We start from the raw sequence: 13,026 nt of genomic DNA on the forward strand, positions 1-13,026 counted from the left end.
CCTGCCTTTATGGGTAATAAGCCCTACTCATTGATGGCCTATTAATTTTTAAAAGGAAGGTTTACACCTACCAAACAGGTTATTTTGACAGGTCAAACGTGCAATTTAAAACTGCCACAGGCAAGATACGCACCTACCAGACTGCACACAACTGTAGTTTCTCACATGCAGCCTGTACATGTGTGCATGTGTGTGCACACATGTTCACTTGTACCCAGCCCACTTCCGCTTACCCTAGGCGTGTCACTGAGGCCTTATTTTAAAAGGCGGACACTAGTGGTATGCATTCTCAGTCCAATTTACCACGAACAATACTGAGAGTGAGACTCAGGTAGTGAGACTCACCAGCAGTAAAGGTCCAAAACCGAGAGATCAAAAAGCAAAAAATCCTGGTGTACTAAATGGACGGAACCCACTTGCAACAGCACGTACGTATACGTACAAATTTAGTTTTGAAGTAATGGAGTGCTGCACAGCATTCAAAAGGCCTTGAAAATATATAATTGTTTAGAAGAGGTAAGCAAAGGCATGTTGTAGCATGTTGGGAGGGTAATGCCCCTTGAAGAGATATGTTTTCAGTTTCTTCCTGAATTACAGTATTGCTGGAGTCATTCTGATATTGAGGGGATATTGGTACAGATGGACATGATTGGTATTCGGTGTGTTCTTGCACCTCTTTTTTTTACAGTATGTTAATGTTCTCTCTGTGTGCCACTGCACACCAGAGTTGGTAAGTTTCTTGGGGAGATTTACGGTGGACATATGGATGATACAGCTGATTCTAAATATGCTACTGGTTTGGATAAGGAGCTTGTATAGTTTCTACAGCACTCAGGTGATATCTAATTTCTGCAGACATTAAAAAAAATATGCTGCAGTGATTAGGATGTATTTGAGAGGTCTGAAAGTGGAGTAAAAAACACTGCTAGACTGCTGGGTAGGGCATTTTACCATTGAGGTGAAAAAGGTCCAGAGATTGACCTCTTGTTCTAAAGTCAACTTCTCGAAGAAAGGGTTTCTCTTTTTTAGGAAGGAGATCTGGTACTAAGCTGTCTTGGTTTTTCTTGAAATCTGTTATTTAAATGTGAAGTTTCTGTCAAGGTTGAATCCAGGAGATGTGTTTATGAGACATGTTTATCTGTCTGCACGAGGTGTCTCCATCTAAGTTCATGTCTGAGAGCCAGGCTCAACTCTGATGCTGTTGGCAAACAAGAGGAATTCAAGTCTTCGTCAGGTTAGTAGTGACATAACAACCAATTCTGGATTAGCTCAGGGTAGGATTTAAGTCAACAAATGTTGCTGGCTGAGGAGAATTTGGGGTAGACTTGAGGGTTGTTGGCTTATTGATAGATCTCAGTGTCATTGTCAGTAAGAATGGATCCAATAAGTTTTATAAATAGGAAATAGATAATGGGGAAAATGATGGAACACAGTGGTCCTCCACAGGATATTGGGAGTTCCTGGAACTTGTTGCTCCTATCTGTATGAACTGATGGTGGTTTTCAAAGTAGTAGGGGAACAGCTGCAGAACTGTTTCAGAGATTATTTGATACAAAGCAGAGAGTGTTCTGTTCCAAAGAACTGCATGTTTCACCTCCATTAGGAATCATTTGTGGATTGTGGATCTGGGGGTCAGAATCACTGATACATGTCTCAGGACAGGTTAAGGCCTACAAAGATGTGCTAGCAGAGAATGATGGAAAGGGAAAACCAATGAGACAAGATAAGGTACATGAGCAGGAACAAACACCAGAGAACAAAACTATATATCATGTTTAAAGTGCTTTCAGGGATGCCTGCTCCTCTCTTTCTACCACACAAGTTATTTTGCCAAATCAAAAACATTGTGTGTCACCTACACTGGGGATTTAAATTTGGAATACCACTGTTTGTCGATGTATGATTCTGCAACAAAATTGACTCTTTGGATCAGAATCACACACCTTTTAATAGTCTCTGAACATATAGTTTGTGCTAAAGTCATATGGTCATGTCTTTCCAATTCAATGATCATAATGCTACCTGAGGGCACTAGAGTCCCTGGAAAAAATGGTAACCCAAGGCCTCTCCAAACCATTCATGAAGCTTTCCATAGTAACACCTACATCTTAAACCCCCTGGGAAAGTGCTTTTCGACCAACCACTAGAGTGGGTCCTTGGAGACTGGGATCAAGTGGTGGTAGTTTTCAGAACACATCAATCTACCTCCCAACACAATATACTCTAAAGACTTCAAATGCATTCTGGACCTAGCCACCTTGAAGAAACAGGATGCGATCTCTTAATGTTGCTGAAGGTATATGGGCACCAAATTCTTCTGAAAGAGCAAGTTGAGCCACGTCTTTCTTCTGCTAGAAGTAAGGATAACTTTACCCAGCTTTCTGGCCTTGAATAAATAAATATGTCCCACTTTGCAAATGGATGACCTGCTGGTAGCTACTGTGGCATTTTCAAGGAGGAAGGGGTGGTGAACAATCTTCTCCTCCACTTTCCTAGGGTACTGGGAAGATCATGCCTTCTCAAGCAAGGTTTAGACCAGTCAGTCTGTCTGAATTATTTTGTCAATGGGTATACAGAATATCTGAGGTAGGAACTCAGCCTCCTTGTACCACATTAGACATCTGAAATTGTGTTCTCACAGAGTTTGAAGAAATGCGGATGCTCTTTAATAGACAGCATAATCTTGCATGAGAAGAAGAGAAGAAGGAGATCCTAAACCATAGTTAAGCAGGGTGGGACTTGAGACAGATTTAGGGTATACCTTATTTGGTTTACTGCTTCTTCTCTGATGACCTTTGCCTCAGAGAGAGAACCATGAAAAGGAAAATTTTAAAAGTGAAAAGTTAATCAAGGGAGACAAAGCTTGATTTACAAAACTACACATATTACCAACCCACCCACAAGTGGGTCAAAGAGTTACTGCCCAAGCAGCAGCTGTGTAACAAGCACAGACTTCTACAATGACTTCCCCTTCCAGAATCAACACTACTTCCTCTCCCTTATTGCTGATGTAGCTGATAATGCTGTACCATAAACACAAGAAGTATGGGGTTTATTTGTTAGATGGAACTGCTGGTAACAAATGTAGCTAGGGCTCTTCAATCTCACACTATGAGAATCATGTTGCGTGCTGCTTAAAGCTATGTGGTGGGGGAAATTTCCTTTACGGACTAGGTGGTCTCACACACTATAGTGTCTTGCTTCATCATATGACCACCTAGCCCCATCCGGGTAGGACAGTGCCACCTGGGCGGACTCAACCTCACCATTAAAAGAACAGTAGGGAGTGCAGAAATTAAAGTTATCTGGAAAAATATGGGATCCAGCTGTGAAAGGGAAAATATAAAAAAACCTAGTCAGTCACCTGTGTAATAGTACACCTTTATTCGTGGTGACCGGTGGTGAGATTAAGAACAAATGATTGGACACCTATAGGAGAGTAAAGACTCACAGTGTCACCTATCTAGTAGTTATTGCCTGATAATGCTGTAACCTATAAAGTTTTAAAGCAGGTTTTTTCGGCTGAGCTGTATCTCTTACTTTCTAGCTAAAATTAGACCACAGAGAGAACCTTTCCAAGAGTGACAAATAGCACATGGAAATTCGTAAGGATGGAATGGGGAAAAGTTCCACTTCCCATAACAAACATGCAGCTACATGCACCCTGTTAAACTCTGACTAGACTAATTTATTGTGAGCTGGATCTTACGTGTCAACCAAGATATATCCTGTAAGACAAAATGCAGTTGTCTAGAACTGGTACCTGTCCAGACCCAAGTTAAGGCCCAAGAGCAGGTACTTGCAGAGGATGAAAGATAGGAAGAACCAATGATTAATAGCAGGTACATGAACAGATAAAAACACCGGAAAGAAAACCTCACATTATGCTTAGAGCACTTTCATTGATGCCTGCGCCTTTCCTTTCTGAGGAGAACAAAAAGTGACGGAAGAATACTTGTTTTAATTTGAGCCACTGCTAATTGCTCTGGGCCACATTCTAATCCAAAGTGTTTTGCTACAGACAGAGATCAACCACATGTAACTCAGTCATGGACCTTCCCCAAAATGGGCAGTTAAGTTGGAACTGCAAAGCAGAAGACATCCTGGGATTGATTTGCTCCCTTTCAGAGGAGACAACTGCCAGAGAGTTTCATGCTGGACCATCGCTTTTGAAGTGGGGGCTAACACTGCTTTTCATATGATTGGTCCCTATCAGTAATGATAGACAGACAATGAAATGTTGAAGTGGAATGCTCCGAAAGTAAATACCATGGGTTCAACTTACTTCAATTATTTAAATCTATCATTTTTAACTGTATAAGCGAGTCCTTCCTTCTCTTCTATCACCAATGAAATTGAGTGATCGATGGGTGCCTGGATTCGTGTGAACCCTTTCTCCACATTTGCATATTACAAAATTAGGCAGCCTCGATAATTATGGCCAAGGGACCATAGTTTAAGTTATCAGTGAACATTTTTGCTCACCTCTCTATTTATGTTTACAGCCTCTCATTCGGAAATATGATGTCCACTAGGTAAGTAAAATCCATGCTTCAACACCTTTGTGCCCCAACCTCCACCAAAGGATTACAGCTGTATTAATATCGTTGAATCCTGAAAGTACTGTTCAGCTACTCATTTTTGGCAAGTTGCAAATAAAGGAGTAGAAGACGGTGACAACAGTTCTTATGGACTCTACAAGCCCAATGCGGATGGTCCTCTGGGAGTGGCTGTACAGAAATCTGGTTTGTGTTGTGTAGCAGACACAGTTACCACAACTGCCTTTATTCTGCATGCTGAATAATTTTGAATTTGACCCATAACAGAGTTGCCGATGGAAGTTGGTATTACAACTCCCATGGGAATACAACCCTCTCTGACATTTCACCAGCAAAATATGGGGTTAAATTTCAAGGTAGGAAACTGGCCAAAGAAAATAGATGATGCCATTGGAAATCAGTTCTAAAAATGCCGATATATTGAGGTATTCCTTATTTCTAGGGTATTTTTCAGGTTCCCACTTGGAAATCCTGCTTACCATATTTACCCATACCATGTCAATTTTGGGTTCAAGAATACCAATAAGGCACTCTGACCTAGGATAACGGCCTAGAATTGCTGCTTTCTTCTGCTCTACAGATCATATACAGATTATGTTTGTGGTGAAGAGTGGTGGTGTCAGGGTGGATGCAGGATCCACACGTTAATCGTTTCTGTCTACATTATGTGCCTGTGGCACACTTAAATTGCAGGGAAACGTCAGCAGTTAACACTCCCATTCTATGTCTCCCGGTTGGCTGAGCATTTTATGGAGGATATAAGTAAAAAATTATAGACCGGCCATGGGTGGATGTACATCCATATAGATAGATAGATAGCTGGGGGAAACCCCCCTGAGATAATATGGGGTAGAAGAGACCTGTGTTGACATAATTTACATGAAAAGGAAAAATGCTTATCATACGTTTGCAGCACAAACGCCACGTAACTCTGTCTTTGCCATTCAAGAACGCATTAAGTCGTTAATAATGAGTAGACAATAAAACCACTTTGTAGAGGAGACATTAATTAATCCAGTAAAAAGAGAACAGAATATGTTTCCCCTAAATTAGCTTTGCTAATGAAAGAACAATTGTGGTGTCACTGACTCCTTTCATTCCTTAGTGAAGATTAATTATCTCACTGGCAAGATCCTTTCTTTGTGTGGTGCAAAGCTATCACTGAAGTAAATGATCTATCTTTGCTTCTCCTAAATAGTTTTATAAGTCATTCTTGTCAAAGCATTAATTGATACACTTTGTTTCTTCCTAAAATATGATACTTAATAATTCAAAAATCATTGAATAACAGATAGCGTTCTTAACAGGCTATACAAATGGGGACTTGAAACGTTTTCTTATCCTTGGATGCAAGTGGCAAACTTTCAGGATGTTGATTGGTGGACGGGCAGGTTTTCTTTAATTCACCAAACCAATTATTTGCACTTACTGGAAATTAAAAGCATTAGTAAAGCCAATACGTCTCCTTTTGCCAATGTTTTCTGGTCACTGCTATTGACTTAAAGCAACAGGGACAAACAACAGTAACAAACGTATAGCTTGATATATAATTTGAAAACTATGCTTTTCTACTTTCGAAATACCGTTTTGCACAAAGCAATTTGACGATGCAGAGCAGTGGTCATCTGGAAAAATAGAAAAAATGGTTTCCTATACTTTCTATACTCTCAAGATGGCTGCCACATTGCCTCCCACAAAGTGATAGCAGACATTTTCACATTGTGACATATAGTGGCAGTCAACTGGAGAGTGCAATGACAGGGTTGGTCGAGGAAGAAACAGACAGTGAGGAATGGGACAGCAGCTAAAAGCCAACAACATGTGGCAGCAGTGAGCTTGAAGGAGACGAGGAGCAATGGCGGGAGACGAGTTTAGGTATAGCTGAGCTGGACAGGGACAGTAGGGAAATGCAATGGTGATAGAGCAAAAAGGACAGCAGCCAGGGGTGGGGTCTATAGTGTGAAGAGTAAATAGCACACCAGTGGGAAGAGGAGAGACCAATTAAAAACACACTACCATGTAGTGGTAGTTCACTGAATCTAAACAGGGGAAGTATTCAAGTCATCCAATAAAAAGGAGAGGAACAAATAGAATCAATGAAATGTAAGCTAAATCAAATAAGAATCAACCACATGAGATTGAAAAGAAAGTAACCAATGATATAAAATGGGCTCACACAAAGCACACTATTAGTATAATATTGTCCACAATAGCGCCATAGTCAAGACCTATAAGGGACACGAGTGCAATTTACAGAATAAATGAGAGTGCACATGCTGCCCAAATGCACAGATATGCCAGTTCTCACAGAAAGTATTTCCTCATGTACATTTTAGGATTCAGATGTACAAATCAGTTATTGGAATAATCTCGAATTCTTTGTGCAATGAAGGGAGGGAAATTGCTATACTATGGTGCAGCATCCCAAATTTACTCAAAGTAGAAAGAACAATAAAATGCTGCTCCACGAGCATTTAGGAGAATGCATACTGCAGACAAGTTCAGAAGAAAATCATAAACAGTATCAAACATCTTTAAGAAGTGTAAAATTATTTGTGGATTTGTGCTTAAAACTTTTACTATCATCCATTTAAGAACCACAGAGGAAAATGTGCCACCACTTGATATCAATAGACTATTGTTCCTCCTGTAGAGACCAAGGACTATGAAAGAGCCAGGTATGTGTCAAGATATTACAAAATGACGAGGCTGGCCGCATTGTATGTGCCTTTTTCTTATTTAGCAATGATGCTTTACATGCGGGATGCTGTACAGCATGGCTACAACCATTGACGAAGCCAATATGTCTCAAAGGCAAGACTTATTTGCTTTGCCAATGCTTGTTTTTCTTTAGAACTTCATGGAATTGCTACGCACTGACGCACAAACATTCAGTATTAAACATTTTCAACTCTTTCCTGATAACTAGCAGTGAAGTGCTCAGTGCTGTACTGTGGCCGATACATTTTAAATTATCCACGAGTCTTATCTTTAAGTCAAACGTACATATGTTTGTTGCTTCTTGCACATCTGAAAGGTGCATTGTGATGATTAAAAGTGCAGAGTCAAAGCGTGCACGCTATAACATCAAAACCTAGCGTCGTGAGTTTACTACTACTTCCTCTCCATATTAAGTAGGTGATACCAGCCATTCTTTTAAGGAACAAGTGACATGAACTCCCGCACATTAGCAAAGGTCTGATATGAGTCTTACCATAGTCTGTATTTTCTGGCTCCCAACAGTTAGATGGCCAAAAATAGGGAGTCTACGGAAAAGAAAAATAGAGGGAATTAACCACTGACATTAAACCACTGACCTTCTTTACTTAGCATTTACATTGTGTTTTTCTTAAAATATTTGATAAGAGTTAGTACTTTGGCAGTCATGGAGTGCTGGCCGGGAACCAGAAAAATATATCATTAACAGAAAATGGCAAAGGTAATCGAAGCTTTTGTTCTTTTTAGTGCCCAAGACTCACTAAATTAAACACATATATGATAGTTTGTTTGACCTTAAAGTTACACAACTAATTCGAACACATCAAACACCTTTTAACTCATCGATCACTCCTTTCAAGAACCGAATCATATCGCCAGTAGTGTTGGGGTGATTGATAGTGTTCTACATGTTCTCATATTTTCTAGTTTATGTCAATATCAACAACACCTCCTTTGTGTACTCAATCCCTGGAAACTGCCTTCTATCACTGAAATGAGAGCTGATCCGGGCAAAAGCTGAAAATAAAATATACGTTTGCACTCTAGGGACATTCAAAATTAAAGTTCAGTCCCTTTGTGTGATGATACATATAATTATTACCTGACCACAGAGAATCTACGTGGCTCGGATCGCTTTCTCTACCCCACTTTATAGTGGAGAACGTTGTTATATTCCTTAAACTGCAATCTGAAAAAAGTTACTTGATCCACACATATGCTCTGAACCTTAAGGTTAATGGGCCACCTGTCAATAGCTCTCTATATTTCATTGACATACATGAAATCTCAATAAAGTCCCTGCAAAACAATGTAGTATGCAGTTGCGGCTTGCGGTGCAGAAAAGGGGTAGGGTGGCGCATGACGGGAGAGAGGGGGGAACGACAAACACAACATAAAAAAACTCACCTTACTCCCCGCCGTGCTGCTCCTTGGTCTTAATCACAGCAGGCCAATCCTAACGCTGCTTTCATACTGCTGGCAGCAGTTAGAAATGGGGTCTCTCAACGATATTTAGAACTTAAACAAATTCCCAGAGGACTACAGGTCATAATTTTTCCCTCTTTTGAAGATCTCGACCCGGATCTACTTGGGGAGTGGGAACATCTCATTTCCTCTACCTCGTGCAGCATGATTAATATACTTATTAAACATGCGGACAGGAAACGCAATAAATTACTTCTTGATATTGCTTCTCTGGAGGAGGAGATCAAAAATCTCAACCTCACTGAAGCAACTGACAAAAACTATGCCATTATGAGAGAGATACTTAATGGGTATCAACTTTATGTGAAGGACAAGAAAATGAGAAAACTTATCAGGGATGAGAACGACTACAGCAATGGGAGGATATACACCTTTGCACGTAGATTTGATCAGGTCAACAAGGACACTAACAACAAACCAACTAAGAACGCCACTCCGGCTGGTTCAGTTTCCGGTAGCTTATCTGATGTTTCTAACCTTTCTAGCGACTGTATGGACACACCCATGGAAGGGTCCTCTGGCAACACAGCCCTTTCAAATGCCCCTTACCAATCGAGTTCTTTTTTAGAGGAACTAGGTTGATACAGAAAGTAAGTCAGAATTTCAACAGATCAGGTCCAAACCTAAACCCACCCGCGGAGGGGGAGGAAACACAACAACAAACACAAGGGAGGGCATGACAACTCGCTCCACCTCGAGAACTCAAAGGACTTGATTAGCACCCCACATCAGGTTTCACTTACTGTAACAGAGGACTCTGTACAGGTCATTAACCTATCCAGTGCTGATTTGTCAATTCATGAAATAAATGTCTTGAAAAAAGGTTTGGGCTTCTGTCCTACTTTCACACCTAACTATACCAACATACACATTGACCTTTTCAAATTTGTACGTAATCTTAGACTCAAAAAGTTCTTTCACAACAGAACTCACAGCAGCAGGGATTCCCATAGTCCAACACCGGCTTGCAACAAATCCATCAAGGATCTGCAGGACATCCACACAATTCTCTCACTTGACAATACCTCTTCATCTCCCCCCTGTCTGGACGAATTACGGGTCAAGTTTGACATTCCATCTAACCTAGACCTTGACAGTGGGCTCAAACCTAAATCTACTTTTGTCCCAACATTACCTCCTGACAACTACATTGATGTTTTTTACAAAGCGGTCAGTACAGAACTATTCCATCTTGAGGACAAATCTAGGACTTGTACACACAGACTCAACAACAATCTTAACCGGAAAGAAATTCTGGCCTTACAGAGACTTTCAAAATGCACTGACTTAGTGATTAAAGAGGCTGACAAAGGGGGCAACGTTGTTGTCATGAACAGATCTGACTACCTGATGGAAATCAATAGACAACTTGACGATACACTGGCTTGCACTTTGATTCAGTCTAACCCTCTCCCTGGCATTACCATCCTAATTGAAAACAAATTGACTTATTGGAAAAAATGTTGTCTGTTTTCTGATCTGGAATACAGATACTTGTATGTTGTGGCACCCCGGGCACCTTGTATCTATATTTTACCTAAGGTACACAAAGCAGGTAGCTTTCCACCAGGGAGACCCATCATTTCGGGCATTGGTTCACCAACAGAACACATCTCTGAATATATTGATTCCTTCCTCCAACCCATGGTACGCAACCTTCCCTCATACATCCAGGACACCAGGGATTTATTGTGTCAACTTGAAGACATTGAATGGACGGAGGAATGTTTGTTTGTTAGCCTTGATGTTAGTTCTCTTTACACCTCGATTCCTCTTGAGATGGGCCTAGAGATGCTCTCAGTGACTCTCAATGTTCGAGATGCCACCCTCTACGAACATACGCTTATGCTTCTCGATCTCACGCGTCTGGTACTTGAAAACAACGTGTTCATACACAATGGGAACTGGTACCGACAATGCCAGGGGGTGGCAATGGGAGCCAAATTTTCTCCTTATTATGCAAATCTCTACATGGGTCAATTTGAAAAGATACACCTATGGTCCAACTGCCCAACACACATCACCCAACACAATCTGTACTGGGGGAGGTATATTGATGATATTCTAGCAATTTGGACAGGCAGCATTTCCGACCTCAACACACTCATACACCACCTTAACAAAAACAAGTTCAATCTAACATTCACACACAAGGTTGACCGTGCCCAAATTGAGTTCTTAGATCTTCTTCTGTACATTACTGACAACAAGATCACATCCAGACTGTACAGAAATCCGACAGCCTGTAATTCTATTCTACATGTGCAGAGTGCTCATCCCCTTACACAAATCAGAGCCATTCCCTACGGGGAAATGATTAGGGTTCGACGTAATTGCACCAATACTGACATCTTTAAACAGGAACTTAACCATCTGACACATCGCTTCCGAGCACGGGGTTACACGAACGAACTCATCTCGGCGGCCAGTAAACGCATATCCTCCAAAGATCAACACTCTCTACTCATTAGGAGCCCCAAAAAGCCTCCTAACAATGGTTCCAAACAACGACCTGTCTCCTTCATCACTCAATACAGTCCTGCCAGCAGAACGGTGCTTCGCATTCTCAAAAGACACTGGCACTTGCTTCTGTTGGACTCATGTCTTAAAGACTACATCAACAGATTACCTACCATGACACACAGTAGGGGACGTATCCTAAGAAACATTCTGTGCCCTAGCTTTCTTGCCCCTCACACACAAACACATCCACCATCCTGGATTCCAGCAAAACCCAAAGGCTTTTTAAAGTGTGGTTGCTGCATATCATGCCAACTGGCTCTCAACAAAACCACATCTTTCACCTACAACACTGCAACACTGAGACTATTCACCACGTTAGAGACTTTATCAACTGCAACACAAGGTTTACGGTCTATTGTGTCATATGTGTATGTGGCTTGATCTATGTCGGCAGCACAATTCGCCCACTTAAAGAACGCATCCAGGAACACGTGAGAGCCATCAGAAACTACAACACAACATATCCTCTTGCTGTACACTTCAACACCCTACATGGTGAGAGAGACCTTATCAACATTAGGTTTCATGGGATTGCTCAGGTTTCCAGTTCACCCAGATGGGATGACAGAACCAAGGACCTTTGCAAATGTGAGGCAAAATGGATTCTGAAACTTTGCGCAGTGGAACAAGGACTTAACACTGATCGTGAACTACATTTTTTTCTCACTTAAACTGTGGTAACGCCCGTGTGGTCTTTGACTATTACAACATCATTTTATTGTATCACTCTACTGTATATATATGCATGTGCTTGCAATAACAATTACTGTTAATTCTGTACAACTATTCGTTAGCCTGGACCGGATCCCTATTGCATATCTCTCGATTTGAACTGATTGAGTTACTAATCCATAATGCTATTCTTTGACTGTACATAATTTCAGAACGCTGATCATTTTACTGTATGTTTGAGTCCAGCAAAGAGCTTCGCACCATGCGTCCAAGATGCTGCTCTGACTTACGCATTCATTTCCTTGAGACATACCACTGCCTCTTTGTTAATATTGAAACGTGTTACTTATCTCACTTCTCTGAGTCACCAGCATGTTCACCCAAACTGGTTATCTTTACTACACTCAGCTCGTATGTACATATGGGCAACCACTAAATTTTCGATGAAACAAGAACATTTTCCATATTGGGTCGCTATGTCTTCCAGGTTCTCTGTACCTCTTTTTCTACCACCTGTCCTCATTTCCACCTACTTCCACCCGTTTACCAGTATTTTTTGCCATCCCAAGATGGCCGCCGCCTTCCCCCTCCTCCACGATACAATCCCAGACGCCCCCGTAACCAGACTAGTCCTTTCTTTATGTTGCTGTGGACGGTATACTTAATGGAAGAGCGCAGGGCCTCGGGACCCAGAGACGCGCTCCTGTCAGACTTTACGGCTGCTCCACGTTACACACAGATACGTGTTTGGACTCGCTTCCACCGACTACATTTACCCATGAGACGCATACGTCTCCTGTACTCATATCTTTCTTTCCCTAATAAGCGAACTGTAGCCTCCCACTAAGGGTACCAAGTTTAACCTGCCAGTGAGCATGGACTCACTGGTTAGAGAGCCTTTAACTTAAACACTCAGCAGGCCGTTTAGCGCGCCAACACATACGCGTTAATGCGCCTCTTCCTTGGTAATCAAGTAGCGACATGCCCGTTGCCGAATAGGCGAATGCGTTCATTTGGCTTAACGTACACTTAGCATTTTTATATGACGCTGTTTTAACTCAGAGCTAGG

The 13,026-nt window shown here is 41.4% G+C and overlaps 1 protein-coding gene across 2 annotated transcripts in view; it reads right to left on the bottom strand.

The window, feature by feature from the left end:
* The window catches only part of RGS7 (regulator of G protein signaling 7), a 1,783,260-nt gene that overhangs the window by 713,443 nt on the left and 1,056,791 nt on the right, over positions 1–13,026 (bottom strand). For both annotated transcript variants that reach the window (XM_069234688.1, XM_069234689.1), the window contains exon 6: positions 7,774–7,825. In XM_069234688.1, coding sequence (XP_069090789.1) covers positions 7,774–7,825 — 52 coding nt within the window. The remainder of the gene's footprint in view (positions 1–7,773; positions 7,826–13,026) is intronic.

This window comes from Pleurodeles waltl, chromosome 5, assembly GCF_031143425.1.
Source record: "Pleurodeles waltl isolate 20211129_DDA chromosome 5, aPleWal1.hap1.20221129, whole genome shotgun sequence".
Lineage (NCBI taxonomy): Eukaryota > Metazoa > Chordata > Amphibia > Caudata > Salamandridae > Pleurodeles > Pleurodeles waltl.